The following is a 26,424-nucleotide window of genomic DNA, read 5'->3' on the forward strand; positions in this document are numbered from 1 at the left end:
CCAAAAGCTGGTAACTCTAAATTGGGGGAAGAATTATGTAAAATGTTGTTGCTGCTCCCTGGATTCTATTAGGGGCATTTTAGGAAAGCTATTCCAAACAAGTTTGACTTTTTCTGGTCCTTTTAAAAAAGAGAGAAAAGAACAAAATAAGGTCAAAGGTGTGGGTACTTGAGACCTGGCTTGGCTACTGTTGGAAAGAGATTAGCTTTATGTGACCTAGTTTGGCTATTTTTGTATGTTTTGTAAACAAACAGCGAACTTTGTTGAAAGCATTAAGTTTCTGTTACCACAAGTGGGGCTTGACTGTGCAAATATTTTGCCTCCTCGATCATTATAGAAAAAGCCTTAAAATCCAAAGCCAGGCCAACAAGCTACTTGCTACATTAGGGTATCTATTTCAACGTAAGAAAGGCAAAAATACAAGTTCTTGTGGCATCTGATCTAAAACGGTATTTGGTGTTTAAGTTCCAGCTTTAAGCTACGCCTTAAGGTAGCAGCAAGATAAAACTGGCCATTAAAGGGACTGCTAGGTTTAATAGTGTGCGCTTGCGCATTCTTACGTCTTAAAAATTTTTTTTCCAATGTAAATGACAGCATTTGCAACCAATCAAGCTGTAGCATATAAAGTAGCTTCGACAAATCCTTAACAGGCAGGGATGGGGGGAGGGGGGCGTCGCCATGGAGTGTTGATAAATAAAGCCCTGCGATTGGCTCGATTGAATCCAAGCGCTCGCCCGATTGGCTGCCTCGGAGAAACGTCGCGAAAAATTCAAACGGAGCGCGGCGGCCGGCTCTGAGCGCTCTTCCGCCTGTGTGGTAGAGCAAGGAGACCGGTGTGCGTCGGCGTTTGTACCCGTGTGAGGAGGGACCCGATGGCGTCTCAGAATATGGACCCGGCGGTCGTTGAGTCTGTGGCGGTGGGGAAAGGAGCCGAACCCGGCAGCAACGCCGCTAAAGGCTCCGTGAGCAAGAGGTGAGGGAGGGGGAGAGCTGGAGCTGTGGAGGGGGGAGGAAGAGCTGGAGCTGTGGAGGGGGGGAAGAGCTGGAGCTGTGGAAGGGAGGGGAAGAGCTGGGGAGGGGAGGAGCTGTAGCTGTGGAGTGGGGGGAGGGGAAGAGCTGGAGCTCTGGAGTGGGGGGGGGGGGAAGAGCTGGAGCTGTGGAGTTGGGGGGGAGAGCTGGAGCGGTGGAGGACCGAATTGGGGAGGGGGTAGAGCTGGAGCTGTGGAGGGGGGATGGGGAAGAGCTGGAGCTCTGGAAGGGGGGAGGGGAAGAGCTGGAGCTCTGGAGGGGAAGAGCTGGAGCTGTGGGGGGGAGGGGAAGAGCTGGAGCTGTGGAGGGGGGGGAGGGGAAGAGCTGGAGCTGTGGAGGGGGGGGAGGGGAAGAGCTGGAGCTGTGGAGTGGGGGGGGGAGAGCTGGAGCTGTGGAAGGGAGGGGAAGAGCTGGAGCTGTGGAAGGGAGGGGAAGAGCTGGGGAGGGGAGGAGCTGGAGCTGGAGCTGTGGAGTGGGGGGAGGGGAAGAGCTGGAGCTCTGGAGTGGGGGGGGGAAGAGCTGGAGCTGTGGAGTTGGGGGGGAGAGCTGGAGCGGTGGAGGACCGAATTGGGGAGGGGGTAGAGCTGGAGCTGTGGAGGGGGGATGGGGAAGAGCTGGAGCTCTGGAAGGGGGGAGGGGAAGAGCTGGAGCTCTGGAAGGGGGGAGGGGAAGAGCTGGAGCTCTGGAGGGGAAGAGCTGGAGCTGTGGGGGGGAGGGGAAGAGCTGGAGCTGTGGGGGGGAGGGGAAGAGCTGGAGCTGTGGAGGGGGGGAGGGGAAGAGCTGGAGCTGTGGAGGGGGAGAGGGGAAGAGCTGGAGCTGTGGAGTGGGGGGGGGGAGAGCTGGAGCTGTGGAAGGGAGGGGAAGAGCTGGAGCTGTGGAAGGGAGGGGAAGAGCTGGAGCTGTTGAAGGGAGGGAAGAGCTGGAGCTGTGGAGTGCGGGGGGGGGGAGAGCTGGAGTTGTGGAGGACCAAACTGTGGGGTGGGGGGAACTGGAACTGTGGAGGACTGAGTGGGGGGGTAAGAATTGGAGCTGGAGCTGTGGAGGACTGAGCGCGGGGTTGGGGGAAGAGCTGGAGCTGTGGAAGGGAGGGGAAGAGCTGGAGTTGTGGAGGACCAAACTGTGTGTGGGGGGTTAAGAATTGGAGCTGTAGCTGTGGAGGACTGAGCGCGGGGGTGGGGGAAGAGCTGGAGCTGTGGATGAGCGGGCGGGGGAGGAAGAATTGGAGCTGGAGCTGTGGAGGACTGAGCGCGAGGGTGGGGGAAGAGCTAGAGCTGTGGAGGAGTGGGGGGGGAAGAATTGGAGCTGTAGCTCTGGAGGACTGAGCGCGGAAGTGGGGGGAAGAGCTGGAGCGGTGGGGGGAAGAGCTGGAGCTGTGGAAGACTGAGCGTGTGTAGGGAGGGGAAGAGCTGGAGCTGTGGAGGACCGAGGTGGGGGGGAGAGAGAGCAGTAGCTGTGGAGGACCGAGCACGCGTGGGGAGGGGAAGAGCTAGAGCTGTGGAAGACTGAGCGCATGTGGGGAGGGGAGGGGAATAGCTGGAGCTGTGGAGGGCCGCGCCGGGGGAGGGGGGCAGCCTCGGTCTGCGAGGGCCACAACCCTGCTGGTCTTTTTTAGGGTTTCCCCAATGAATATGCATGAGACTGATTTGCATGGAGATCCCGCGTGTATTCATTGTGGAAATCCTAAAAATCTGACTGGGCCGAGGCTGGCCACTCCTGCTTTTAGGAGACTGACACTAGGACGTTTGTTTTTTTTCTCACCTACTGCAAAGTAATTGACGGGGCCCCGAGTTTTAGGGCTCCTTTTACAAAGGCACGTTGGCGGTTTAACACGCGCTAAACCGCCGGCCACGCTAGCCGTTAACCCCACTAGCGCAGCTTAATAAAAGGAGCCCTTAGTGAGAGCTCATGGAAAATGAGACATGGGGAATGTTAAGATTTTGATACCAATAGAAGATCAATATTTTGATAGTAAACATTGTTTATTTATTTCATATTGTTTGTCCTGTAAAGTGGTTTTTTAAAAAAAAATATTTTAACCTTTTCCTATCGTAATAAATTTTACGTTAACGCTGGTTCCAATCGTAATTATTTTAGCAAAGTTTTGTATTATTCACCGTTATCATTTATAGCTATTGTAAACACAATGGCCCAATAGATGGGACAAATGATAGGTAAACGGTGTACTGTATGTCCCATGCCATGGGACATACGATGGCAATGACATTTTTTGGAATATCCCGTCATCCGGGACACACGATAGGAAAAGGTTAAATAAATGATTAGAAGTGTGTGGTGCCTTAGGGCTCCTTTTACAAAGGTGCGTTAGGGCCTTAATGCACGGAATAGCGCGCGCTAGCCGCTACCACCTCCTTTTAAGCAGGTGGTAATTTTTCAATTAGCGCAAACTAATACGGTGCGTGCGCTAAAATCTCTAGCACACCTTTGTAAAAGGAGCCCAAAGTTCTAAATTGTGATGATTAGAAGTGTGTGTTGAACTCTGCCTAGACGTTAATGATAGAGCAGAATATAAATACAGTGGTATCTTGGATTACGAGCATAATCCGTTCCAGGAGCATGCTCGTAATCCAAAATGCTCGTATATCAAAGCAAGTTTCCCCATATGAAGTAAGGGAAACTTGCTTTGATATGTTTCCCCCCCACACCTTCCCCCCCTCGAGGCCAGCAGCGCTGCTCCCCCCCCCCCCCGAGAACTGGCATTGCTCCCCCCGCGAACCGGCACCCTCCCCCCCCCCCGCGATCCGGTACCCCCCGCCGCCATTGGGCACCCCCCTGCCGCGACCTGAGGTCCCCCCAACCCACCCGAACCCTCTTCTTACTTTTCTGTAGCCTCCGCAGCGGCACCAGCATGTCCTGTGCGTGGTCACGGCGGGGGGGGGGGGTGCCGGTTCGCAGGGGGGGTGCTCGCAAATAGAAGCGCGCTCGGTTTCCGAGGCGCCGATTTTGCGAATGTTTTGCTCGTCTTGCAAAACACTCGCAAACCGGTGCACTCGTAAACCGAGGTACCACTGTATTTGAAATAAAAAATTAGATGGGGGAATGATAATAATAATTTTATGTCTTGTATACCGCCCTGCCAATAGTTCTAGGTGGTTCACAACAGTATACAGTACTCCCCCGATATTTGTGGGGGTTCCGTTCCAGGAACCCCCGCGAATCTTGAAAAACCGCGAATACGGTTTTTCATGGGGGAGACTGGAGAGGGCAGGAAAGAGCAGCCGGAGTGCTGGCGAGTGCAGGAAATCACTCGCTGTATGCTCCGACCGCCTCTTCCTGCACTGTGTGTCAAAACAGCTCCTGATTGGATAAAGCCCGACTTAATGCAGAAAGAGGTGGTCAGAGCATACAGCGAGTGATTTCCTGCACTCCGGCTGCTCTCTCCTGCCTCTACCACTGCCCTCTCCTTGGCGGTTCACGGTCAGAAAATACTGCAAATGACCGGGACCGCGAACCGCCGACTGCGAATGACTGTGGGAACACTGTAATTAGGAAACATTTCAGTTAATAAATACAGTCACATGCATATTTCTATGGGCAAAATTATACATCATGGTTAAAATACAATTTCAGACATTAATTAATATCTCAATTAAATACAACATAGTTAAAAGGAAAGGTTACGGGCACAACCTAATAAAAATCTTTTAAAAACTTATGATAAAAATGATCTCTCGCAGACAGTTACTTTACACTTGTCCAGCTCACCTTAAGTACAGGGAATGGTGGTGGCGAGACTAAGGTAAGTGGACAGCCTAGGTAGGCAGAAGGATCCTTTTAGTATTTGTCAAAATTATCTGTTACTGGTGGGCTTGAGCTTTACAGATATTTCAGGGTCCTCCAAACCCTGTCCTAAGATTGATCATCATTTTTCCCCTATCGGGGCCACTTAAGGGATTGTGATGCCCCGAGACAACCTTTGCATTGGTACCCCTCCACTCCTGCAAACTAGTATCTCTCTTCCCTCCACCTGTTATCTAATATCTTCTCCTCTCTCTCAAGTGTCTACCACTTGCTGTAAAGGATGTCAAAATCTCAGTCTGGCATCTGTTTCTCTAGAAGTTTGAAGGTAGACCAGACTGGGATCTTGACACCCTTTATCACTAGTGCCCTGGGCTAGGGCCTCACCTGATCATAGGTTAAGCCGGCCCTGTCCCCCCCCCCCCCCCCACACACACAAACAAATATTTATAAAATACATTGCATGTAATGGAGGTAGTATAAGCAAGGGTTGTTGTGGAGACTGACTAGCAAATCTTTTGTAACATAACATATAGTAATATAGTAGATGACAGCAGATAAAAAAGACCTGAATGGTCCATCCAGTCTGCCCAACCTGATTCAATTTAAATTTTTTCTTCTTAGCTATTTTTGGGCAAGAATCCAAAGCTCTACCCGGTACTGTGCTTGGGTTCCAACTGCCGAAATCTCCGTCAAAACCTACTCTGGCCCATCTGCACCCTCCCAGCCATTGAAGCCCTCTCCAGCCCATCCTCCCCCAAAAGGCCATATACAGACACAGACCGTGCAAGTCTGCCCAGTACTGGCCTTAGTTCAATATTTAATATTATTTTCTGATTCCAGATCCTCTGTGTACATCCCACGCTTCTTTTGAACTCAGTCACTGTTTTCCTCTCCACCACCTCTCTCGGGAGCGCATTCCAGGCATCCACCACCCTCTCCGTAAAGTAGGATTTCCTAACATTGCTCTTGAATCTACCACCCCTCAACCAGAGGGTGGTGGTTAATGGAAGTCGCTCGGAGGAAGGAAAGGTGAGTAGTGGAGTCCCTCAGGGTTCGGTGCTGGGGGCCGATCCTGTTCAATATGTTTGAGTGACATTGCTGAAGGGTTAGAAGGAAAAGTGTGCCTTTTTGCAGATGATACCAAGATTTGTAACAGAGTAGACACCGAAGAGGGAGTGGAAAATATGAAAAAGGATCTGCAAAAGTTAGAGGAATGGTCTAATGCCTGGCAACTAAAATTCAATGCAAAAAATGCAGAGTAATGCATTTGGGGATTAATAATCGGAAGGAACCGTATATGCTGGGAGGGGAGAAGCTGATATGCACAGAGGGGGAGAGGGACCTTGGTGATAGTGTCTGAAGATCTAAAGGCGAAAAAACAGTGTGACAAGGCAGTGGTTGCTGCCAGAAGGATGCTGGACTGTATAAAGAGAGGCGTAGCCAGTAGGAGGAAGAAGGTGTTGATGCCCCTGTACAGGTCATTAGTAAGGCCCCACTTGGAGTATTGTGTTCAGTTTTGGAGACTGCATCTGGAGAAGGACGAAAGAAGACTTGAAGCGGTCCAGAGGAGGGCAACGAAAATGATAGGAGGCTGCGCCAGAAGACGTATTAGGAGAGACTGGAAGCCCTGAATATATATACCCTAGAGGAAAGGAGGAACAGGGGAGATATGATTCAGACGTTCAAATACTTGAAGGGTATTAACGTAGAACAAAATCTTTTCCAGAGAAAGGAAAATGGTAAAACCAGAGGACATAATTTGAGGTTGAGGGGTGGTAGATTCAAGAGCAATGTTAGGAAATTCTACTTTACGGAGAGGGTGGTGGATGCTTGGAATGCGCTCCCTAAAAAGGTGGTGGAGAGGAAAACGGTGACTGAGTTCAAGAAGCGTGGGATGAACACAGGATCTAGAATCGGATAAAAATATTAAATATTGAACTAAGGCCAGTACTGGGCAGACTTGCACGGTAGAGCTTTGGATCCTTGCCCAGAAATAGCTAAGAAGAAAAAATTTTAATTAAATCAGGTTGGGCAGACTAGATGGACCATTCAGGACTTTATCTGCTGTCATCTACTATGTATGTCTTCTGGTTTTACCATTTTCCTTTCTCTGGAAAAGATTTTGTTCTACGTTAATACCCTTCAAGTATTTGAACGTCTGAATCATATCTCCCCTGTCCCTCCTTTCCTCTAGGGTATACATATTCAGGGCTTCCAGTCTCTCCTCATACATCTTCTGGCGCAAGCCTCCTATCATTTTCGTCGCTCTCCTCTGGACCGCCTCAAGTCTTCTTACGTCCTTCACCAGATACGGTCTCCAAAATTGAACACAATACTCCAAGTGGGGCCTTACCAATGACCTGTTCAGGGGCATCAACACCTTCTTCCTTCTACTGACTATGCCTCTCTTTATACAGCCCAGCATCCTTCTGGCAGCAGCCACTGCCTTGTCACACTGTTTTTTCACTTTTAGATCTTCGGACAGTATCACCCCAAGGTCCCTCTCCACATCTGTGCATATCAGCTTATCACCTCCCAGCATATACGGTTCCTTCCAATTATTAATCCCCAAATGCATTACTCTGCATTTCTTTGCATTGAATTTTAGTTGCTAGGCATTAGACCATTCCTATAACTTTTGCAGATCTTTTTTCATATTTTCTACTCCCTCCCCGGTGTCTACTCTTACAAATCTTGGTATCATCTGCAAAAAGGCACGCTTTTCCTTGGCCTTGGAGAACCATTTCTAGGAATAAATGCCCTAAAGACCTGTATCAGATCACGCCTATTAAAGAATACTTGTAGTGAGGGCTTTAGATCTGGAGGTGGGAGTCTAGTAATTGCTAAATGAATAGCATTTTCCACTTTCTGGTGGCAATGCATAGTTGAAGTTATAATAAAGTCACATATTTGAGGCAGGGGTTGGGGTGGGTTTTATTTATTAGCACCAAAACTAATAATTCTTCAGAACTGCAAAAGGTATTATTAAAAATAACAGCTCTGGATTATACCCAGAAGTATCTTGTGGAAAGGCATAGGACCTGATAGCTTATTTCTCTGTATATGGGCTTCTATCTCTTTGTTTATTTTGCAGATTACATCAGGAGCTGATGTCTCTTATGGTGAGTGTACATTTTACTAGCCTTTCAAATGAATGTCTGCAATATAATTAGACTTGAGAAATCCCAGAGTGCTTTTCTGGATCAAAAAAAGGTCTGTAGAACTTAGCATCTTGCGTCAAGATAATGGTCAATTTAGATGTTAACATGCTAGGAATATCTTTGTTGCTTTATCCCAGGACTCTTTCTAAACACTGATGTGTTTCCAGTGCATGTAAAAATGTCAGGATGTGATCAGAAACTGCTTTGGTAGTACTAAATTTGCTGAATCCTGTCTACAAAGAGATCTTGATCATAAATTAATTCAAAACAATCTTCTAAAATGTAGTTCGAGTAATGTGCCCAGTTTATATATACCTTTCTTCCCAGTGTTTTTGCTGTTAGTTGAAAGATTTTATTTAACTTTGACTTATTGACTGCTTTAGTAATGCTGTATATACTGAAATATAAACCAAGATTTTGGGACCAAAAAAAGGCCCAAAAATAAGTCTCGGTTTGTAGTCAGGTCCTCGGATCTGTGCATGCTCCCCCCCCCCCCCTCATACCCGTTGCAGGCCTCCTATAGGCTTGCCTTAAGCCCTGGTGGTCCAGCAGTGAGCCAGGACAGGAACGATCCTACCCGCATCCTGTCCTGGCCAACTGTTAACCACCTTACCTCAGTCCCACCTCCCAGACCCCTCTACAGCATACCTTTGAACCCTGGTGGTGAAGCGGGGCAGGAGCTATTTTCGTTTGTGGCTCTGCAAGGGGCAAGAACAATCAGAAAAGGCTGCGCAAGTTCCCAGGACAGTCTCGTGAAACACAAGAATTTTACTGCTGCATGGACTCTTAGCAGCAATTTCTGATCATGGCTCTGCACAGGGCAGGAGTCCTGCACCGCTAGACCACCAGGGTTCAAAGGTATATGGAGTGGTTAACAGTTGGCTGAGACAGGACATGGGAAGGATCGCTCTTTTCCCAGCTCACCAGGGTTTAATCAGGCCCGCGGGAGGGTGGCGGATCACCGCACCCTTTTCCCCTTTTTGAGATGAGAGGAGGGGAGGTTATCTCGGTTGTAACTGGATTGGTTTATATTCGAGTATATACAGTACTAGCTTAGTGATTCACAGGTTGAGAATATGCTATATATAGTGATAACTTTGCACATCCTGTTTGCATTGTTCTGTTTCTACTGTAAAGTCTTAAATAGAAAACATTGTTTAACAGTTTTCAAGGACTGAAAAGTTTTTCCTTCCTTTCTAGATGTCAGGTGACAAAGGAATTTCAGCCTTCCCAGAGTCAGATAACCTTTTCAAATGGATTGGGACAATTGATGGTGCTGTCGGCACAGTAAGTAACAGCTTGAAGTGTGCTGGATTGGTTTGCAATTAGCTCTTGAGATGGATGCCTTTACTCTTACGAGGGGTGCTCAATAATTTATCTACCTCAGTAGGAAGGAAAAGAGTTTACAAAATGTTTTATTTTTCAATATAGTCCCCTGATAGCTCCATCCACTTTTCCTGCAATGACTTTAACCCCTTTGAAAAGAATTCTTCTGTTTGACCTTCAAAGCAGAATGTCGCAGCTTACTTGACATCTTCATCATTTGAAAACCACTGTCCGTGGAAAGATTCCTTCAAAACTCGGAACAGGAAATAATCCGAGGGAGCCAGGTCAGGTCTATAGGGTGGATGGTTCAGTTTCTGAAACCCACGTTCTTGGATGGCAACCTGAGATTGTTGTGACGTGTACCAGTGTATTGTTGTGAAGAAGCAGCACACCTGCTGAGTTTTCCTTGTCTTTTCTCGTCTGATGGCTTTTTCTCCAGATGTGATTCGCTTCTTGAGAGCAGTGAAATTGTTCCTGCTTGCCAGTTCGTCCTTCGGTTCCAGTCTGGAATCTCAATCTGGTTCTTTTCGTGCTTGTTTGTCCTCCTTTTGAGCCTCTCGGCTCCTGCACGTTGAAGGACCTTATTCTCAAGGTGGTGTTCCTGGTGGCCATAACATCAGCAAGGCACGTTTCTGAACTGCAGGCCTTTTTGTCTAGGCCTCCCTTCCTGGAGTTTTCTAGGAAGCGGGTCGTACTGCGGCTAGTTCCCTCTTTTTTGCCGAAGGTGCATTCGCCTTTTCATGTCAACCAGTCCATTGTCCTTCCGGTCTTAGGTAGTTGGGAGTGCTCTTTAGAGCAGGGACATTTATGCAAATTGAATGTCCACAGAACCCTTCATGCATATCTTCAGCAGACCCAGGAGCTCGTCAGTCAGATCGTCTTTTTGTCCTATTAGCGTGCACTCATAAAGGGGATGGTGCTTCCAAGGCTATGATTGCGCATTGTATCAAGGAGGGTATTGCTTCAGCAAACCTTCTTCAAAAGAAGCCTGTTCTGGATTTTCTCAAAGCTTATTCCACTTGGGGGCAGGCATCTTCTTGTAAAGTTGCAGTTTGGTCTTCTCTCCATTCCTTTGTTCAATGCTACCGTGTGAAAGTTCAGGCGCATCGGGATGCAGTGTTCGATGAACATGTTTTTGTGGCCCCCTTTGGGGGGTCCCACCCATAATGGGTACTGCTTTGGTATGTGCTAGTCTGGAGGGATACTAAAGGTGGAGAAATTAGGATCTTACCTGCTAATTTTCTTTCTTTTAGTCCCTCCAGACTAGCACAGACCCTGACCTGTTTTATTTGGTATTTTTCACGAAGAGTGTATTTTTTTTTTTCTGCGGTATCAGTTTGTTCTGGTTGTTGGGGAGTATAATAGAGTAGCGGTGTTTGGTTCGGCTGGTTTAGCTGGCAAACTGTAGGGATGTTTTTGAAGGTTCTTATTGGCATCCAACAGTGTTTTCCCTGTCCGAACCAGACATTACTTGATATTCTTCTTCTGGGAGTGAAGTTGGGGTGTTTTACAGGTCACAATTCTTCAGTTCTTAGTTAGTTCCAGCTTAGCTATTTGTTCAGACTGATTGATTGTAGATGGGACTACACAGCCAAAAGTCTCTGTCTCAGTCTCCACCTGCTGGCAGAGGATCGTAAACCCATCCGTTTCTGTGCCGGTCTGGCGGGACTAAATGAAAATTAGCAGGTAAGAACCTAATTTCTCCTTTCTTTGACTGTGGTGGGATTCAAGCCCTCACCTCAGTGGAGTCTCAATTCAGCACCTTAGATCACTCGGTCCAGTTGAATCACTTTTCTTATAAGTGCGTAGCTCTGGCTGCTGCAGCAAAAAGTAGATTTTGACTTGAATATGGCCAGACATGTAACATTTTTAGGGTTTTGCTGGGCAGTGTGTGTTTGGAATAGGCTGTACCTTTTTGGTTTGAATACTGGTATAGTTTGTAGCTCTTTTGTTACAAGTTTAGGACATTAACCAAAATTACTTGTGTGTTGCTTCCACAGGTATATGAAGGTCTTCGATACAAACTTGCCATGGAGTTTCCCAGCGGTTACCCTTACAATGCCCCCACAGTACGATTTGTCACACCCTGCTTCCATCCCAATGTAGACAGCCAAGGGAACATCTGCCTGGATATCTTGAAAGACAAGTGGTCTGCCCTGTATGATGTCAGAACTATTCTGCTATCCTTACAGAGTTTACTTGGAGGTGAGATGATACAGGGATGTTTCTACTTTTTAAAAAGAAATCTGTCTGTCCAGACATATGGGGTTTATGATCCCCCCTACCAGCAAATAAACACAACTTGTTTGAAGCTTCAGTTTTTCAGTATTCTTTGTTTCCACCAGATGGCAGGCTCAGCATACTTATACAGCTAGGATCAGGACTGCTGGATCAGTGTAAGGATTGAAGAGTGTCTACTCCCACTCCTGGGGCGCATATGAATTCACAGGGGACTGGTGGGTTGGTGGTTGACCAGAGAAGGGCGAGAGGTGTCCATAACCCTGATTTCCCCCTCCCCTGCCTGAATAGTGCAAGCAGAGTGAGATTCCTGGTAAGCTGGGGACTGTAATTGGCCCTTGGAGATGCAGTGCAAGGCAATGAATAGAATATCGGGGTCCCACAAAATGTGAGAAATTTAGCAGTCAGAGGAGCACATATGATCTGTGCCAGGCCTCCACCAGTGGAAATAGTCATCACAACATTTGCACCCAGGCTGAGGATGGTAGTGACACTGGAAGGGATGCTAGCAGGGGCTGAATAAATGGCAATGAATTGCCCTCTGCACAAATGAACACAGCTATTGTGCCATTATCGGTGGTAGGAAGCAGCTACTATTTTGGTGCCAGGTGCTTTCTGCCAGCCATGTCGGGGCCTTTCCTCTGTTGCATCACTTATAACGCAGCAGAGAAAGGCCCTGCTGGGGCTGACTGGAAGCAGCCTGTTTACAGAGGATTGACTTGCCCAGGGTCAAAAGGAGCAGCACTGGAATTTGATCTCAACCTCTGCGTACAGAGGCAGCAACTGTACCAGTGAGCCACACTCTTCCCCTGTGGGGGTGAGGGTATGATTGACGGAGAAAGAGAGACTGACTCAGACCAGAAAGGAAATGTGGGATGGGAGACAATGCAGCTGGAGTGAGAGAGAGCGCAGAGAAGGCTGGAACCTGAGAAGGAAAAGGCAAAGGGGAATTCTTTGTTTTTTTTATTGTATTTCAATATAACAGCACTACCTCTGTTCACCAGCTGCTGCTACTGCTTTGGGGAAGGGAGGGTTGTCAAGACCAGTTCTGCTGCTTCAGGGGCCGGAGGGAAGGGGGGGTTGTCATGACCTGCTGCTTTGGGGGCTGGAACAGAGACAGTTGCGCAAATTGGATGTTCGTAGGGTCCTTCGCTCTTAGGTTCAGAGGACCCAGGAGTTCCGGAAGTCGGATCGCCTTTTTGTCCACTTAGCAGGTCCTCATAAGGGGGACAGTGCTTCCAAAGCTATCATTGCACACTGGATCAAAGAGGCTATCGCTTCAGTGTATCTTCTTCAAAAGAAGCCTGTTCAGAGTTTCTCAAGGCTCATTCCACTCAGGGTAAGGCAGCCTCTTGGGCTGAGTTTTCTCTAATACCTTCAGTGGATATCTGTAAGAATGTGGTTTTGTATTCTCTCCATTCCTTTATGCGACACTACCGTTTGCACGTTCAGGTGAGTCGGGACGTGGTGTTCAGTGAGTGTGTTCTTTTGGCGGCCCTTCGGGGGGGTCCCACCCATGATGGGTACTGCTTTGGTACATCCCATCAGTTTCTGTGCCAGTCTGGAGGGGATGATAAAGGAGAAATTAGGTGTTCTTACCTGCTAATTTTCTTTCTTTTAGTCCCTCTAGACTGGCACAGACCCCCCCCTACCCTCTTTGTTCAGTATTTTGCGTGAAGAGTTCCTTTCTTTTTTTTTTTCTGCAGTGTCTCTTTGCCTGGATTGCTCAGAGAGATTATAAGAAAAGCAACATTTGATTTGTCTAGCATAGTTGGCGAGCTGTGGGGATGTTTTTGAAGGTTCTGGTTCTAATCAATATCCAACAGTATTTCTTTGTTAGTTGCTATTCTCCTTCTGTGAGTGATATTTCTGTTTATAGTTCAGTTATTAGTTTCTTAGTTCTGCTTGGCTATTCATCAGATTGATTGTACTTGGGGACTGTACAGCCGACTTGTACTACAGCCAAAAGTGTGTGTCTGTCTCCACCTGCTGGTCGAGGCGCATTATAACCAATCAGTTTCTGGAGGGACCAAAAAGCACAGTTACTTACCGTAACAGGTGTTATCCAGGGACAACAGGCATATATTCTCACATGTGGGTGATGTCATCTACGGAGCCCCAGCGCGGACAGCTTTTCAAGCAAACTTGATTGAAGTTTCAAGTTTGCTATGCTGCACCACGCATGTGCATGCCTTCTTGCCCACTAGAGGGCGCATCCTCACCTCGTGGTCCTCAGTTCCATATCCAGCAAAGAAGCCATCCCCGGGGAGGAGGGTGGGTTGTGAGAATATCTGCCTGCTGTCCCTGGATAACACCTGTTACGGTAAGTAACTGTGCTTTATCCCAGGACAAGCAGGCATGATATTCTCACATGTGGGTGACCTCCAAGCCAACCAAAAAAGGGCAGGTGGGAGGATGGCAATTTAGGAAAACAGATTTCGCAAAACTGACTGGCCAAACCGGCCGTCACTCCTGGATAACATATCCAGGCAGTAGTGGGAGGTGAAAGTATGAACCGAAGACCAAGTGGCAGCCTTGCAAATGTCCTCCACCGGAGTAGACCGGAGGAAAGCCACAAAAGCTGCCATCGCTCGGACCTTATGTCCCGTGACCCGACCATGCAGCTCGAGACCAGCCTGAGCATAGCAAAAAGAAATACAAGCAGCCAACCAGTTGGACAAGGTGCGCTTGGAAACAGGACGTCCCAACCGATTAGGATCAAAGGACAAAAATAATTGAGGAACCTTCCGATGAGACTTGGTGCGTTGAAGATAAAAAGCCAACGCCCTCTTACAGTCAAGCGTGTGAAGTGCCGCCTCCCCAGGATGAGAGTGGGGCTTCGGAAAAAACACCGGAAGGACAATGGACTGATTGAGGTGGAAATCAGACACAACCTTAGGTAAAAATTTAGGATGGGTGCGAAGAACCACCTTGTCATGATGGAACACAGTAAAGGGCGGGTCCGCAACCAAAGCCTGCAGCTCACTAATTCGACGAGCGGACGTGAACGCAAGCAAAAAGATCACCTTCCAAGTGAGAAACATAAGAAAAGACTTGTCAATAGGCTCAAAAGGAGGTTTCATCAGCTGAGCCAAGACCACATTAAGATCCCAAACTACAGGAGGAGGTTTCAGAGGAGGATTAACATTCACTAGACCCCTCATGAAACGAATCACCAGAGGATGAAGAGAGAGAGATCGACCCTTGAGATGCCGATGAAAAGCAGCAATAGCACTGAGATGCACCCGAATGGAAGTCGTCTTCAGCCCAGACTTGGACAAATGTAACAAATATTCCAGAACCGAAGACACCGGAACTGAACTCGGATCCAGATGGTTCGAGGAACACCAGGATGAAAATCTGGTCCACTTCTGGGAATAACAAAGCCTAGTCGAGACCTTGCGCGAGGCTTCCAGAACCTCCCTCACCGACTGAGAAACAGATGAAGTCAAGGGGAAAGGAACCAAGCCGTCAGATGTAAAGACTGAAGATTGGGATGCAACAGCGAACCCCGACTCTGAGACAGCAGAGAGGGAAAAACAGGTAGAAGCAGCGGCTCCCTGACACTGAGTTGAAGGAGGAGGGAGAACCAGTGCTGCCGAGGCCAACGAGGCGCAATGAGGATCATAGTGGCTCTGGTCGACTTGAGATGTACCAACGTCCTCAAGATCAGAGGGAAAGGAGGAAACGCATAAAGGAACCTCCCCCCCCCCAGTCGAGCAGAAAGGCATCGGCCTCGAGACGGTCCTGGGAGACCGCCCATTCCCAAAGGCGCAGGGCTTCCCGGCACAGGGACCAAGAGCCCGTTCCCCCTTGCTTGTTCACATAATACATGGCCACCTGGTTGTCCGTCTGCACGAGGACTACCTGATCGTGCAGCAGGTGGCAGAACGCTCGAGCAGCCAGAAAAATGGCACGAAGCTCCAAAACATTGATGTGACAACGCCGGTCTTCTGTCGACCATAGACCTTGAGTCCGCAGACTGTCCAGATGAGCCCCCCACGCGTACTCCGAAGAGTCCGTGGTCAGGACCTTGCGATGCTGAGGAACGAGAAAGAGCAAACCCCCGGAAAGATTGGAAGAGTTGGTCCACCAACGGAGCGAGCGTCTCAAGGAAGGAGTCACTGTTATAGGGGAGGAGACTGAGTCCCGATCCTGACACCACTGGGAGGCCAAGGTCCACTGAGGAAGCCTCAGGTGCAGACGGGCGAACGGAGTGACATGGACCGTCGACGCCATGTGGCCGAGCAGAACCATCAGGTGCTGAGCCGAAACTGAGGGCAGCAGCGAAACCTGTCGACTCAATCGAAGCAGGGCCTCCAACCGTGGCAGGGGGAGGAACGAACGGAGGCGAACCGTGTCCAGCACGGCCCCGATAAACTGAAGGGATTGAGCCGGGCACAACTGAGACTTGGGGAAGTTCACTTCGAACCCCAGACGCTGAAGGAAGATGATAGTCTGTCGGGTCGCTGAAATAACCCCTTCCTTGGAGGACGCCTTGATCAGCCAATCGTCCAAGTAGGGGAAGACCTGCAGCCCCCGAGATCTCAGGGCCGCCGCGACCACCACCATACACTTCGTGAAGACTCGAGGGGACGAAGCCAGTCCAAAGGGGAGGACCCGATACTGGAGGTGCAACTCCCCCACCTGGAACCTGAGGAACTTGCGGAAGGCGGGATGCACCGGAACATGGGTATATGCTTCCTTCAGGTCCAGGGAGCACATCCAGTCTCCCGAGTCTAACAGAGGGTACAGGACTGGAAGGGATAACATACGGAACTTCTCCCGAACAAGGAACTTGTTGAGCCTCCGGAGGTCCAGAATGGGGTGTAAGTCCCCTGTCTTCTTCGGGACCAAAAAGTAACGGGAGTAAAAACCCCGTCCCCTTTGGTTCGGGGGCACCAGCTCCACCGCCCGAAGGCTCAGCAAGGACCTGGCCTCCGACAGGAGAATAGGAAGCTGGGCTCGACAGCAAAGAGAAGCCCCCGGCGGTCGTTCTGGTGGTGTGGCTAAGAAGTTTAGCGAGTAACCCTCGGAGATGATCCGGAGCACCCAAGCGTCCGACATGATCTCGGCCCAGGCTGGAAGAAAGGCCTGCAAGCGGCCCCCGATGGGAAGGGGGTCCGTCGACAGTGCGGAGGGTGCCCACCCCCATCCGCGCATCACGTCAAAAAAGACGGAGCCGGTTTAGACGCCCCTTGTGCCTGAGGCTTCGGTTGGGACGCTCTGCCCTGCTGAGGGGGACGCCGGGGCAGAGGCCTCGAAAAAGCCGGCGTCGACTTCTGCGGGTATCGCCGCGGAGGAGGTCTAAACGGCTTCTGCGGCGGGGCTCGGGGTTTAGGACGGACCAATGAGGCGATAGAGCGCTCATGTTCAGACAGGCATTTGGTCGCCGCCTCCAAGGACTCATCAAACAACTCTGAGCCAACACATGGAAGATTGGCCAGACGTTCTTGCAAGTTCGGGTCCATATCAAGGGTACGGAGCCATGCGAGACGGCGCATCGCTACCGCAAAGGCGGAAACACGAGAGGCCAACTCAAACGCATCGTAAACTGCGTGAAAAAGGTACAACCGCAGCTGTGACAAATTGGCCATAAAGGTACCAAAATCCCCCTTATGGGAATCCGGCATGACCCCATAATAACGGGGCAATGCCTTCACCATATGCCTTAAATAGGACGAGAAGGTGAATGCGTAATTAAGGACCCTGGCAGTCATCATGGAATTGGAATAGAGGCGACTACCAAACTTGTTCAGGGTCTGTCCCTCCCGCCCGGGGGGGGGGCCGCAGCAGAGACCCTAGAAGGCTGAGACTTCTTTAACGCCGACTCCACCAGCAACGAGTGGTGGGACAGCTGCGCTTTGTCGAAGCCCTTGCAAGGGACTGTACGGTACTTCGACTCCATCTTCGATGGAACCGCTGTGACTGTAAGAGGGGAGTCCAAGTTTCTCAGGAAGGTCTGATGGAGAACCTTGTTGAGAGGCAGACGAGGAGTCTCCCTTGGGGGAGAGGGCAAATCCTGCTCCTCCAAAAATTCCTTCGTGTATTGAGAACCTGACCCAAGATTAAGGTCCAAAGCCCTCCCCATATCAAGCACAAATCTAGAAAAGGAGGAGGGCTTCGAAGGCGGAGAGGGAGATCGAGAAGCCCGCGCCGCCAAGAAAGAAGGGGAAGCCTCACGGGAGTAACGAGGTGCCTTACCCGTGCCAGACCCCGAACCCCAAGAAGCCGTACCTAGCGACCTCGACGGGATCTGGGACCGCCCATGCCCCGAGGAACCCCTGCGGGAAGTCCCCGGGATATGAGGCACCGAGGCATGCCCCTTCCGTCTCGGCGAGGAGTCCCTCGGTAACTCCACCTCGGAGGAACGGAAAAGCCTCGGATTATCGAGGCGGAGCTCAGACATGCAGGGTCTCAGTCCCGGTCGGCGAGGAGCGACCGCGCCGTCGAGGAGAGCCCCGAAGATGTTTGGGCTTCCTCGGCCGACGCTTCGCCCGAGGCCGACCCGAGGGCGAGGAGTCCCGGGAGGACCTCGACGAGGACGAAGAGGAAGAGATCCTCCGCACCCTTTGCACCTTTTCCCGAGGCTGCACGCTCCACTCAGGCTGGTCAACCGAGGTCGAGGGCAAGGTCGGGGTCGAGGCCGAAGCCACCCCGGGGGCCGAAGCCAAGGGTACCGAGGTCGCCGAAGCCGGGGCAGACGAGGCCGAAGTCGGCTGGAGGTGCGCGAGGGCACCGGACAGCTCCGAGGCAATGAGCGCACGGAGTAAGTCTTGAAAGACGGGAACCCCCATCATAGCCGGCAGATCCGGGGCTGGCGGGTGCTCCCTCGAGGGTGACCTCGGTCTCGAGTATTCCCGCGGGGCACCCGACTTCGACGCTCGGGGCGGGCCCGAGGACGACCCACCCGCCCCCGTCGATGAGCCCGAGGATGGCTTCTTCGAGGCTGGAACAGAAGAAGGAAGTGAGGACTTACCCACCGTCGACTTCGGGGTCGAGGACGCAGGCTTCGACGAAGCGGGCTGTCGTGGCGAGGTCAAGGCCGAGGCCGACGTCAAGGCCTTCCCCGCCGCGGGGTCCACAGCAAAGAGCTCTGCCATCCGAGCGCGACAGCAGCGGAGAGCTCTCGGCTGTAAAGTAGAGCACCGAGTGCAGGAGTCGGTTGGGTGCTCAGGACCCAGACAAAGTAAGCACCACCGGTGGGGATCGGTGATCGAAAGCAGCCGATCGCACCGGGTGCACTTTTTAAAGCCCGTCAAGGGACGGGACATGGACTCAAAAACCGGCCGGGAACGAACGAGGTCCCGCGGCCGCGGCTACCGGGAGCCCCCGGAGCCAAACGAAAAATAATTTATTATTTTTTTTTTTTTCCGACGAAAAATGACACACGAACAAATAAAAAAAAACAAAGTAAGCACAGCGACCGAGAAAAAAACACTCAGCCGCGGTGTCAGAAGGCAAAATAGAAGAGAGCACAAATTCCACAGGGCTTCTGGCTCTGCGGAAAAAACTGAACTGAGGACCACGAGGTGAGGATGCGCCCTCTAGTGGGCAAGAAGGCATGCACATGCGTGGTGCAGCATAGCAAACTTGAAACTTCAATCAAGTTTGCTTGAAAAGCTGTCCGCGCTGGGGCTCCGTAGATGATGTCGCCCACATGTGAGAATATCATGCCTGCTTGTCCTGGGATAAGAAAGGTTCTTATCTGCTAATTTTTCCCTAGCTGGCAAACAAATTCATGATGCCAGGATCCCAGCACCCAGTTCTGATTGAGCTGGAAGAAAAGATCAGCTCAAAAATTACTGAATGAACTTACCCAGTAGTAGGACTGTTCCCTATAAACCCACATTCATTTCTGAATGTCGGTATTCTTGGTGCTTTAAAATGTTTGCTAGAAACATTAAGCCCATTGATATGAAGAGCTACAGTGGCACATCTGAATTTACTGGAATTTTTTTTTGTGCCCATACCCATTTTTTTTCATTCCTTATGTCTGTACTGCTATGGTTTGTGGGTCATTGCATCATCATCCCCCCCCCCCAAGCATTTCTGTTGTGCAAATTGTATGTTTCAGTAAAGCTGAGACCTTTTTCAATAACCAGCCTCGCCTTAACTGAAACAATTGAATACTGTTTGGGGGTTTTTAAATTTTGACTGCTACTTCTGGTTTATTTTTATTCATAGTCGAGCAGAGGGCAAATGGATCGTGCTAATTTAATGATGGGTTTCAGTTGCTTAATTAGACTTTCTTTAGTCTGTTCATCTGTTTGTAAATACTCCAATCTTTTGCCTGCTGTCATATTCTAACCCCAGAAGTGTTTGACTTTTCAACAGACTGCAATTATTTTGGCTTCAGACTGAATAGCTGAGGGGACAGATCAAATCTATAGGGGAAGGAGTGTAAGCCTTGAAGCTTTCATCTTTAAACCTTGAACCATTCTTTTATTTATGAGATTCCCAAGGCACGGAATGAGGGACTGATTCAAAAACGCACGTACCACTTAGCTCATACTATTTTGTGGGTCTTTATGCAGAAACAGGAGTTAACTGCACAAAGCCTACTACAGACGGCATATTGACATTTGTGCTATTGAGTCTATTAGGCTCTTAGCACAGATGCAGAGACCACTAAAATGCTGAACCACAACATGGGGCTTTAGCACCAGGTTTGAGAAGGCATAAAAGGTTAGCTTGGCATTTCTGTGGCAGGTAGAGAGGATTTCATGCCTCTATGCTTCCTTTTACTGTGTGCGTATTGATTTGCAACTTTTTTTTTTTTTTTTAGAGCATGTGGGAGGTGTGCTATAGAGCATAAGGACTGCAGTATGGGGAGAAATGAATGTACAAAAAATTATTTGCATACATATGCACATGCAACTCTTAGATGCTGATTTGTACACAAAACATAGTTGCTAGTGCAAATCTTGTACATATACTTCTGGTGTGCGTACCGTGATAAATGTATGGTTTTGTGCAGAGGAGATTTGCATATTTGGTTACTGTATCGAAGAACAAAACGTTAACAAGAGCAATGCACTTAAGGAGCCCTGCATTAGCCCTGAGGACACAAGCTAATAGGTGTTCTCTCTAAATGTTTAATTAAGCAAAGTACATGTTTTCAAGGATGCACACTTCTGCTAAATGGTGTGTTGAATGTGTCCCTAAATTCATCTACCTTAGAGATCATTACTACCCTGGTGTGAGGAGCAAGGTGTTGGTTTTATTAAATGGATCTTTCTTCCCTCTTATCCCAGAGCCTAATAACGACAGCCCTTTGAACACAAAGGCAGCAGAACTCTGGCAGAATCAGGCTGGTAAGTTTTAGGCATACTTGCAATCCTGTTAAAAAACTGCAAGGTCCTAAAAATATTTGCTTGGTGATGGCTAGTATCTGATTTGTGGTGTATTGTATTTTTTTTGCTCCATTAGACGCACCTGACCATAAGACGCACCTTAAATTTAGAGGAGGAAAACAAAAAAAAAACCATTCTGAACCAAATTCTCCCTGCCAGGCTGTGCACCCAACCCCAAACTCCTTGCCAAGCTCTGCACCCTGTCCCCCCTCCCCTGCCAGGCTCTGTACCCTGTCACCCTCTGCTGGTCTAGTTGTAAGGCAGGCAGGCCTAGTGGCTGACAGGCAGGTAGGGACAGGGCGAGTAGGGAGGCAGGCCTGTTTTCTCCCCGCCTCTCCCTTCTCATTCCCCAGGCAGGCAGGCCCCGGCCCTCCCCCGCCATACCTTTTTTTTTTTTTTTTAACTTCTGGCACCTTACTCGTTGAGAGCAGTGCACAAGGGTTGCTGGCTGCCTGGTCTCCGCTGAGAATGGTAGACACGGCTGCCTCCTCTTCTGCTCTCGTGGCACCAGGTTGCCTGCCTGGTCCTGCGCCACTTCCCGTGAGAACTGAGTTCTTTGCGGAAGCGGCGGGGACCAAGCAGCTAGCAACCCTTGTGCACCACTCAGCGAGTGAGGCGCCAGAAGTTTAAAAAAAGGTATGCGTGGGGGGGTGGGAGAGGAAGAGGGCCAGCAAGCAAGGGAGGGTGGCAACATTAAGTTAACTGGGGGGGGGCACTTTGAGTATTCGCTCCATTAGATGCACCCTTATTTCCATCCACTTTTTTGGGGAAAGAAAGTGCGTCTAATGTAGCGAAAAACATGGTAGTTTGAGATTTATGTGACATTACACAGACCAGCAGGGACCATGAGCTGAAGTCAACTTATAAAAATCTCAAATGGGTCTTTAGTTCTGAAACAAACTTCAATGTGAGATGAATGCTACAGATTTAATAAAACATACAGAGTTATCCCAAGAGGCAAGAATAAGATTTTACTCAAGCCAATATTCCCTCTTTCTGTAATGCTGCCATATCTATCTTCCAGCCTACAAGAAACACCTTCATGAGCTGTATGCCAAGCAGGTGAGAAACAAGGAGAACTGAAGTACTTCTGTTTTACTGTCTTTGTTCCTGTAAATGAATACTGTAATATACTGTTAGTCTATGAATTTTGTGTTGTATAAATAAACTTATTTTATCAGTTTGGATATTGTCTTTCAAATATTTCAGCCTGTTCTTGTCTCTTGACTCTTTGTTTTTCAATGGGATGGGCAAATTCAGTCCAGGTGTTCAGAATTTCTACACTGCAATTTTTATTTTTTTGTATTGAACCTGACTGGCTTGTGGTCTCTGTTTTGCCTACTCCTAGTCTACATAGAAATGACCTAAACAAGTGTGATTGAAACTGTCTAGTATTCAGCTTGGCTCCTGGAAGCTATAGGAGCTCTAATTCTTCTTGGGTTGCTTTAACAGTTTTTGGTTGGTTTTTTTGTTGTTGTTGTTTTTTTTTTGTAGCAGACTATTTTCAACTGCATTCTGCTTGCATTTTGTAAGGGTGGCTGGTGCCCACTTTGTATCTTCCCATTCATAGTCTGTTATGAAAACAGGCAGAGAAACCTTTGCCATGGCTGCCCTTGGGTACAGCATCCTCCACCGTGCGTCTCTTCTACAGCCAAAATCTCATGGGCAGAGCCATCTTCCATCTCAAAACTTGAAGTGACCTCAGCCCAGGCCTCTTCCCGGGCTTCCACTGTCCAAATCGGGATGCTGATCTTCATCTCCATGTCGTGGAGCATGCTCTCAACTTGATGGATTTGGATGCTGAGATCTGCTGAACATGGCTGCTCCATGTGTTCCAAAGTGTCATGAGACTTACTGCCTCCTGCTTTAACAGTTCGAGTCCTGTAAGCCACATCAGATGTCTTTCCAAGGATTCCAGTGTTGATTAAACACTTGTTCCTGCTGTGTAAAGGGAAGAGCTGACTTAAATGATGGGCTTTGTAAAGATCCTGCTGATATAGCTCAAGTGTTGACATAAAAAGGACCCAGATTCTCTCGAGTTCCACCCGCTCGTCTGTGCTCACTTGCTGATCAACAAGAAGCTTCATGAGCCTGTTCCTCAGACCTGAATATTGATGAACAACAATTAGAAAATACCAATATGATAAGCTTGACATCTTGGATGTAAATTTAGGGTAGGAGTCCTGAAAATAAATACTTTTTAATATAAAAGTAAAACCAAATCAGAAAAGTGAATATGGTGCTAACCCAGGAGAAATCTGTTTTGAGATCTAGCATATGCATTGAACTGGGCTGTGAACTAGAATACCATATATACTTGAATATAAATGGGAGATTTTGGACCGAAACAGTAGCTCAAACATGGGGGTCTCGGTTTCTATTTGGTTATGCTATCCAGTTAGTGCAAAGGCAGTGTGAAGTTAGCCTTGCCCTCCTATTCTGGTACCTGGATGACTGTACAAGCAGCACTGCATCCATCACCTGGATAAGTCTGGCCTGTTTACTAGTTCTGCATAGTAGCAGTACCTAGATAATTTGCAGCAACTGGTACCCAGATATGGCCTCCCAGACCTCCCCGGATCCCCCCTCCCCCGTATCTTTGGAAGAGAAAACGGCAGGAGGGAAGCTCACTCCCTCCTGCCTACAGAGCTGCATGCTGCAAATGGGGCTTCCCCCTCCCGATGCATCTTGGGATGCAGTGGGGTGGGCCGAAGGCCTTAATTAGCTCAGAATTCAGTCAGCCTTCAAATATCTGGGTCTAAATCAGCCCATGTTGGCCAGTGGGACTTGCTTTTTTTTATTTTTTATTAAAACACTACTCTGGGTTGAGATTTTAAGACGACTGCAAGGTATTTCAGTTGTAATGGGGTAAGCTTTTTCTCCTAACTCTTTGTTTTATGCTGTTGCATTACAGTGATTGAGGGAAGATAGGCTTACTATTAACTGTTTAAGCCTCCTGCAATATCTATCTTAATTAGTTCTGCTTAATCACAACTTACCATTGCTTAAATCATAAGTTTTCTTCCTGCTGTCCTCTAGCTCCCCTCTCAACCTCATGGAGTCTGAGGCTCCTCCGACACACAGTACTAGCTGCCTATAACAGGCTGTGATTTTATTAAGTGAAGCATGAACCTTCTTGCACTCCTCAATCTCCTTGTTGTTGGATTCCTCCACTGCATGACTATGGGATCCCAGCATTGACAAGGTATCTTTCAGTATAAGTCACCAAGAAGGAAGAAATGAGAGGCAATTCCCCCTGCCAGCTGTGCCCTTGTGTGGTTGGAGGCAGTTTCTCATTGAGAGACTGAAGTTGCACTAGCCTTTGCCATGTAGAAAGAACATTCAAGCACTCTTGTATTTCCTGTTTTTCATCAGGATCCCAGCTAAAGAGGGAGGTGGTTACCTGAGAATAAACAGTAGACAGAAAAGGTTATTTGTGGCCCTTCCTGCAAACATGCTCCAGAAAAGATGCCAATTTTGAATGTTCCCATGGGAAACCACCATGTCATTATTTAAGGAGAGGGTATGAATGGGCACAGCCAGTGACCCTCAAGCCTAGCATTGAAGGATGCTGGTGTAGGACTGAGGTTGAGATAGACACTAAAGAATGACAGTTTCTGGTATCCAGAGCAGATATTATGATGTCATAATGCCTAAGAGCCAACCTCATCAGTGATGTCACAATGGCTTGACTGTTCTATACAGATTATGAATGAGCACAGCCACTGACCCTCAAACCTTGCAATGAAGAATGCTGGTGTAGAAGGACTGAGGTTGAGATAGACACTAAAGAAGGACACAGGATGTTTCCCGTGGTTATCTGTGGGGACAAATTCTGTCACTGTCATTCTCTAGACGGCAACCCACTCATATTCCATCTAATCCATAAGTATTCCTATAAAAGTGTAGATTCTTTTCTAGTAAGAGCTGCTTTGCTTACAATTACATGCTTCTTGTGGTGGAATAGAATAACTTAATTTATTTATTCAATTTTCTATACTGTGCCTGGGGCAATGGGGAGATTAAGTGACTTATCCAGGAGCAGCATGGGTTTGAACCCACAACCTCAGGGTGCTGAGGCTTTAGCTTTAACCACTGCAGCACACACACAGTCCTCGTACTCCAGACAAGGGGTTCTCAACCCAATCCTTGGGAAACACCTAGCTGGTCAGGTTTTCAGGACTCCCACAATGAATATGCACGAGATTAATTTGCATGTACTGCACTACCTCTTCCGTGTGAATCTATCTCATGCATTATTTATATTGTTATTCTGAAAACCTGACCTGATGCATATTTTCTGAGGAATGGGTTGACAACCCCTGCCCCAGAGCCTTAAAATATGTAAAGGTATTGCTTGATTTTTGCAAAACAAACAGAACCTAAAGTTCAGCTACAGTAGACTCTCAGTTAACCGGCATCCATGGGAATTGATAGATACCGGATAAATGTAGTTTCTTTAGCACTCTCCAGACCAGTAGAGGTTAACTTTACGATTGGGTATATATCTAATCATGACCAGCAGGTGGAGACTGAAAACAAAACTTTGGGACAGTATATCCTAGCCCCTCCTCTCTATTTCCCTCAGTCTTCTTTCAGTCTCCAGCAGGTGTTGAGTGATCTGTACCCATCTCTCTTGGTAGGGCTGTTGGAATTTGTTTAGGGGTTTATTGTCCCTGTTTTTAGCCGGACGGAGCTTGGACGGACTCTGTTTGGGGGTTCGTCCGACCTCGGGGGTGTCAAACCCGGCGGGTCACGAGCGGGGTCCCTCCCCCCACTTCCTCCACCTCCCCATATTTTTTTTAGAGGAGCCTCAGCAGTAAGCCTTGCCCCCTAAATCAAGCAAGGCATATTGCTTCGAGAGCCTGTGGAGTCTGTTCTGTAAAAAAAAAAAAAAAAAAATCCTGAGGTAGTGCTGGTCTGAAGGGTTGTTTCCCTTTAAGAAAACTGTATTTTACTGTATTTTTTCATGTAACCAGCACTTTTTTATAGCTAGGTCGTGTATGGAGCAATTGTGCCCTTCTCCGGGGGAGTAGGCCACAATTTTAGTCCAGCCGCGAGGCACTCGCGGCCGGCCTGAACTCGGCGGTTTGGGTCGGTGAGGTGGTGGAGCTCCGTCGGCAGCGGCTGCAGGCGCCCAGAGCTCCCCGCCGATGGTGCCTCGCGAGTCGGCTTGGAGCAGTGGGGAAGCCCGGTCTTCCACAACCGCCCACGGAGGGATTCCCCGAAGGATTCCCTCTCAGCTGATTTTTTGACAGCTGATGCCGGCTTGCCTGCTTTAGCGGCTGAGACTATTCAGGTTTCTCAGCCGCTTCAGGCTATGGAGGGAGCTTTTTTGGCGGGAAAACCGCCATCTTCTCTGTCTGGCCCCTCCATTTTGTCTTCCACCTCAGGTGACCTTCCCCCTGTTTTGACTATGCAGGGGCAGGTTTCTGCTGGGTCCCCTGCTGTGGCAGGGAGTCCCTTGGGACCCTCGGGGGGTTTTTCCCCTGATTTTTTCTTTTCATTATGCAAAGCCTATTTTCAGGCGGCTGGGGGTCCCGGTTGCGCCCAGG

The 26,424-nt window shown here is 48.8% G+C and overlaps 2 protein-coding genes across 2 annotated transcripts in view; one reads left to right on the forward strand and one right to left on the reverse strand.

Annotated features, from left to right (window-relative positions):
* On the forward strand, window positions 1-22,056 carry UBE2C (ubiquitin conjugating enzyme E2 C). The gene is made up of 6 exons (XM_033915055.1): window positions 1-973; window positions 7,883-7,910; window positions 9,150-9,236; window positions 11,276-11,480; window positions 20,771-20,830; window positions 21,894-22,056. Exons 1-6 carry the CDS (start codon window positions 873-875, stop codon window positions 21,950-21,952), a joined length of 540 nt encoding a protein of 179 aa, XP_033770946.1. The 5' UTR covers window positions 1-872; the 3' UTR covers window positions 21,953-22,056.
* Window positions 21,630-26,424, reverse strand: part of LOC117345837 (regulator of G-protein signaling 9-binding protein-like) — a 24,507-nt gene continuing 19,712 nt past the window's right edge. Inside the window, exons 2-3 of the mRNA XM_033915054.1 lie at window positions 23,869-24,272; window positions 21,630-22,973 (exon numbers count right to left, since the gene is read on the reverse strand). Of these exons, the coding sequence (XP_033770945.1) occupies window positions 22,444-22,973; window positions 23,869-24,067 (729 nt within the window). The 5' untranslated portion in view covers window positions 24,068-24,272 and the 3' untranslated portion in view covers window positions 21,630-22,443. The remainder of the gene's footprint in view (window positions 22,974-23,868; window positions 24,273-26,424) is intronic.

The sequence above is a fragment of the Geotrypetes seraphini genome, chromosome 11 (assembly GCF_902459505.1).
Source record: "Geotrypetes seraphini chromosome 11, aGeoSer1.1, whole genome shotgun sequence".
Taxonomy (NCBI): Eukaryota; Metazoa; Chordata; class Amphibia; order Gymnophiona; family Dermophiidae; genus Geotrypetes; species Geotrypetes seraphini.

What these genes read in the sequence shown, in the direction of transcription:
- UBE2C (XM_033915055.1), top strand. Translation starts at nt 873, where the DNA reads ATGGCGTCTCAGAATATGGACCCGGCGGTCGTTGAGTCTGTGGCGGTG. An exon ending in TTGATGGTGCTGTCGGCACA is followed by an intron (nt 9,237 to 11,275) that starts GTAAGTAACAGC and finishes TTGCTTCCACAG; the next exon opens with GTATATGAAGGTCTTCGATA. An exon ending in CTTACAGAGTTTACTTGGAG is followed by an intron (nt 11,481 to 20,770) that starts GTGAGATGATAC and finishes CTCTTATCCCAG; the next exon opens with AGCCTAATAACGACAGCCCT.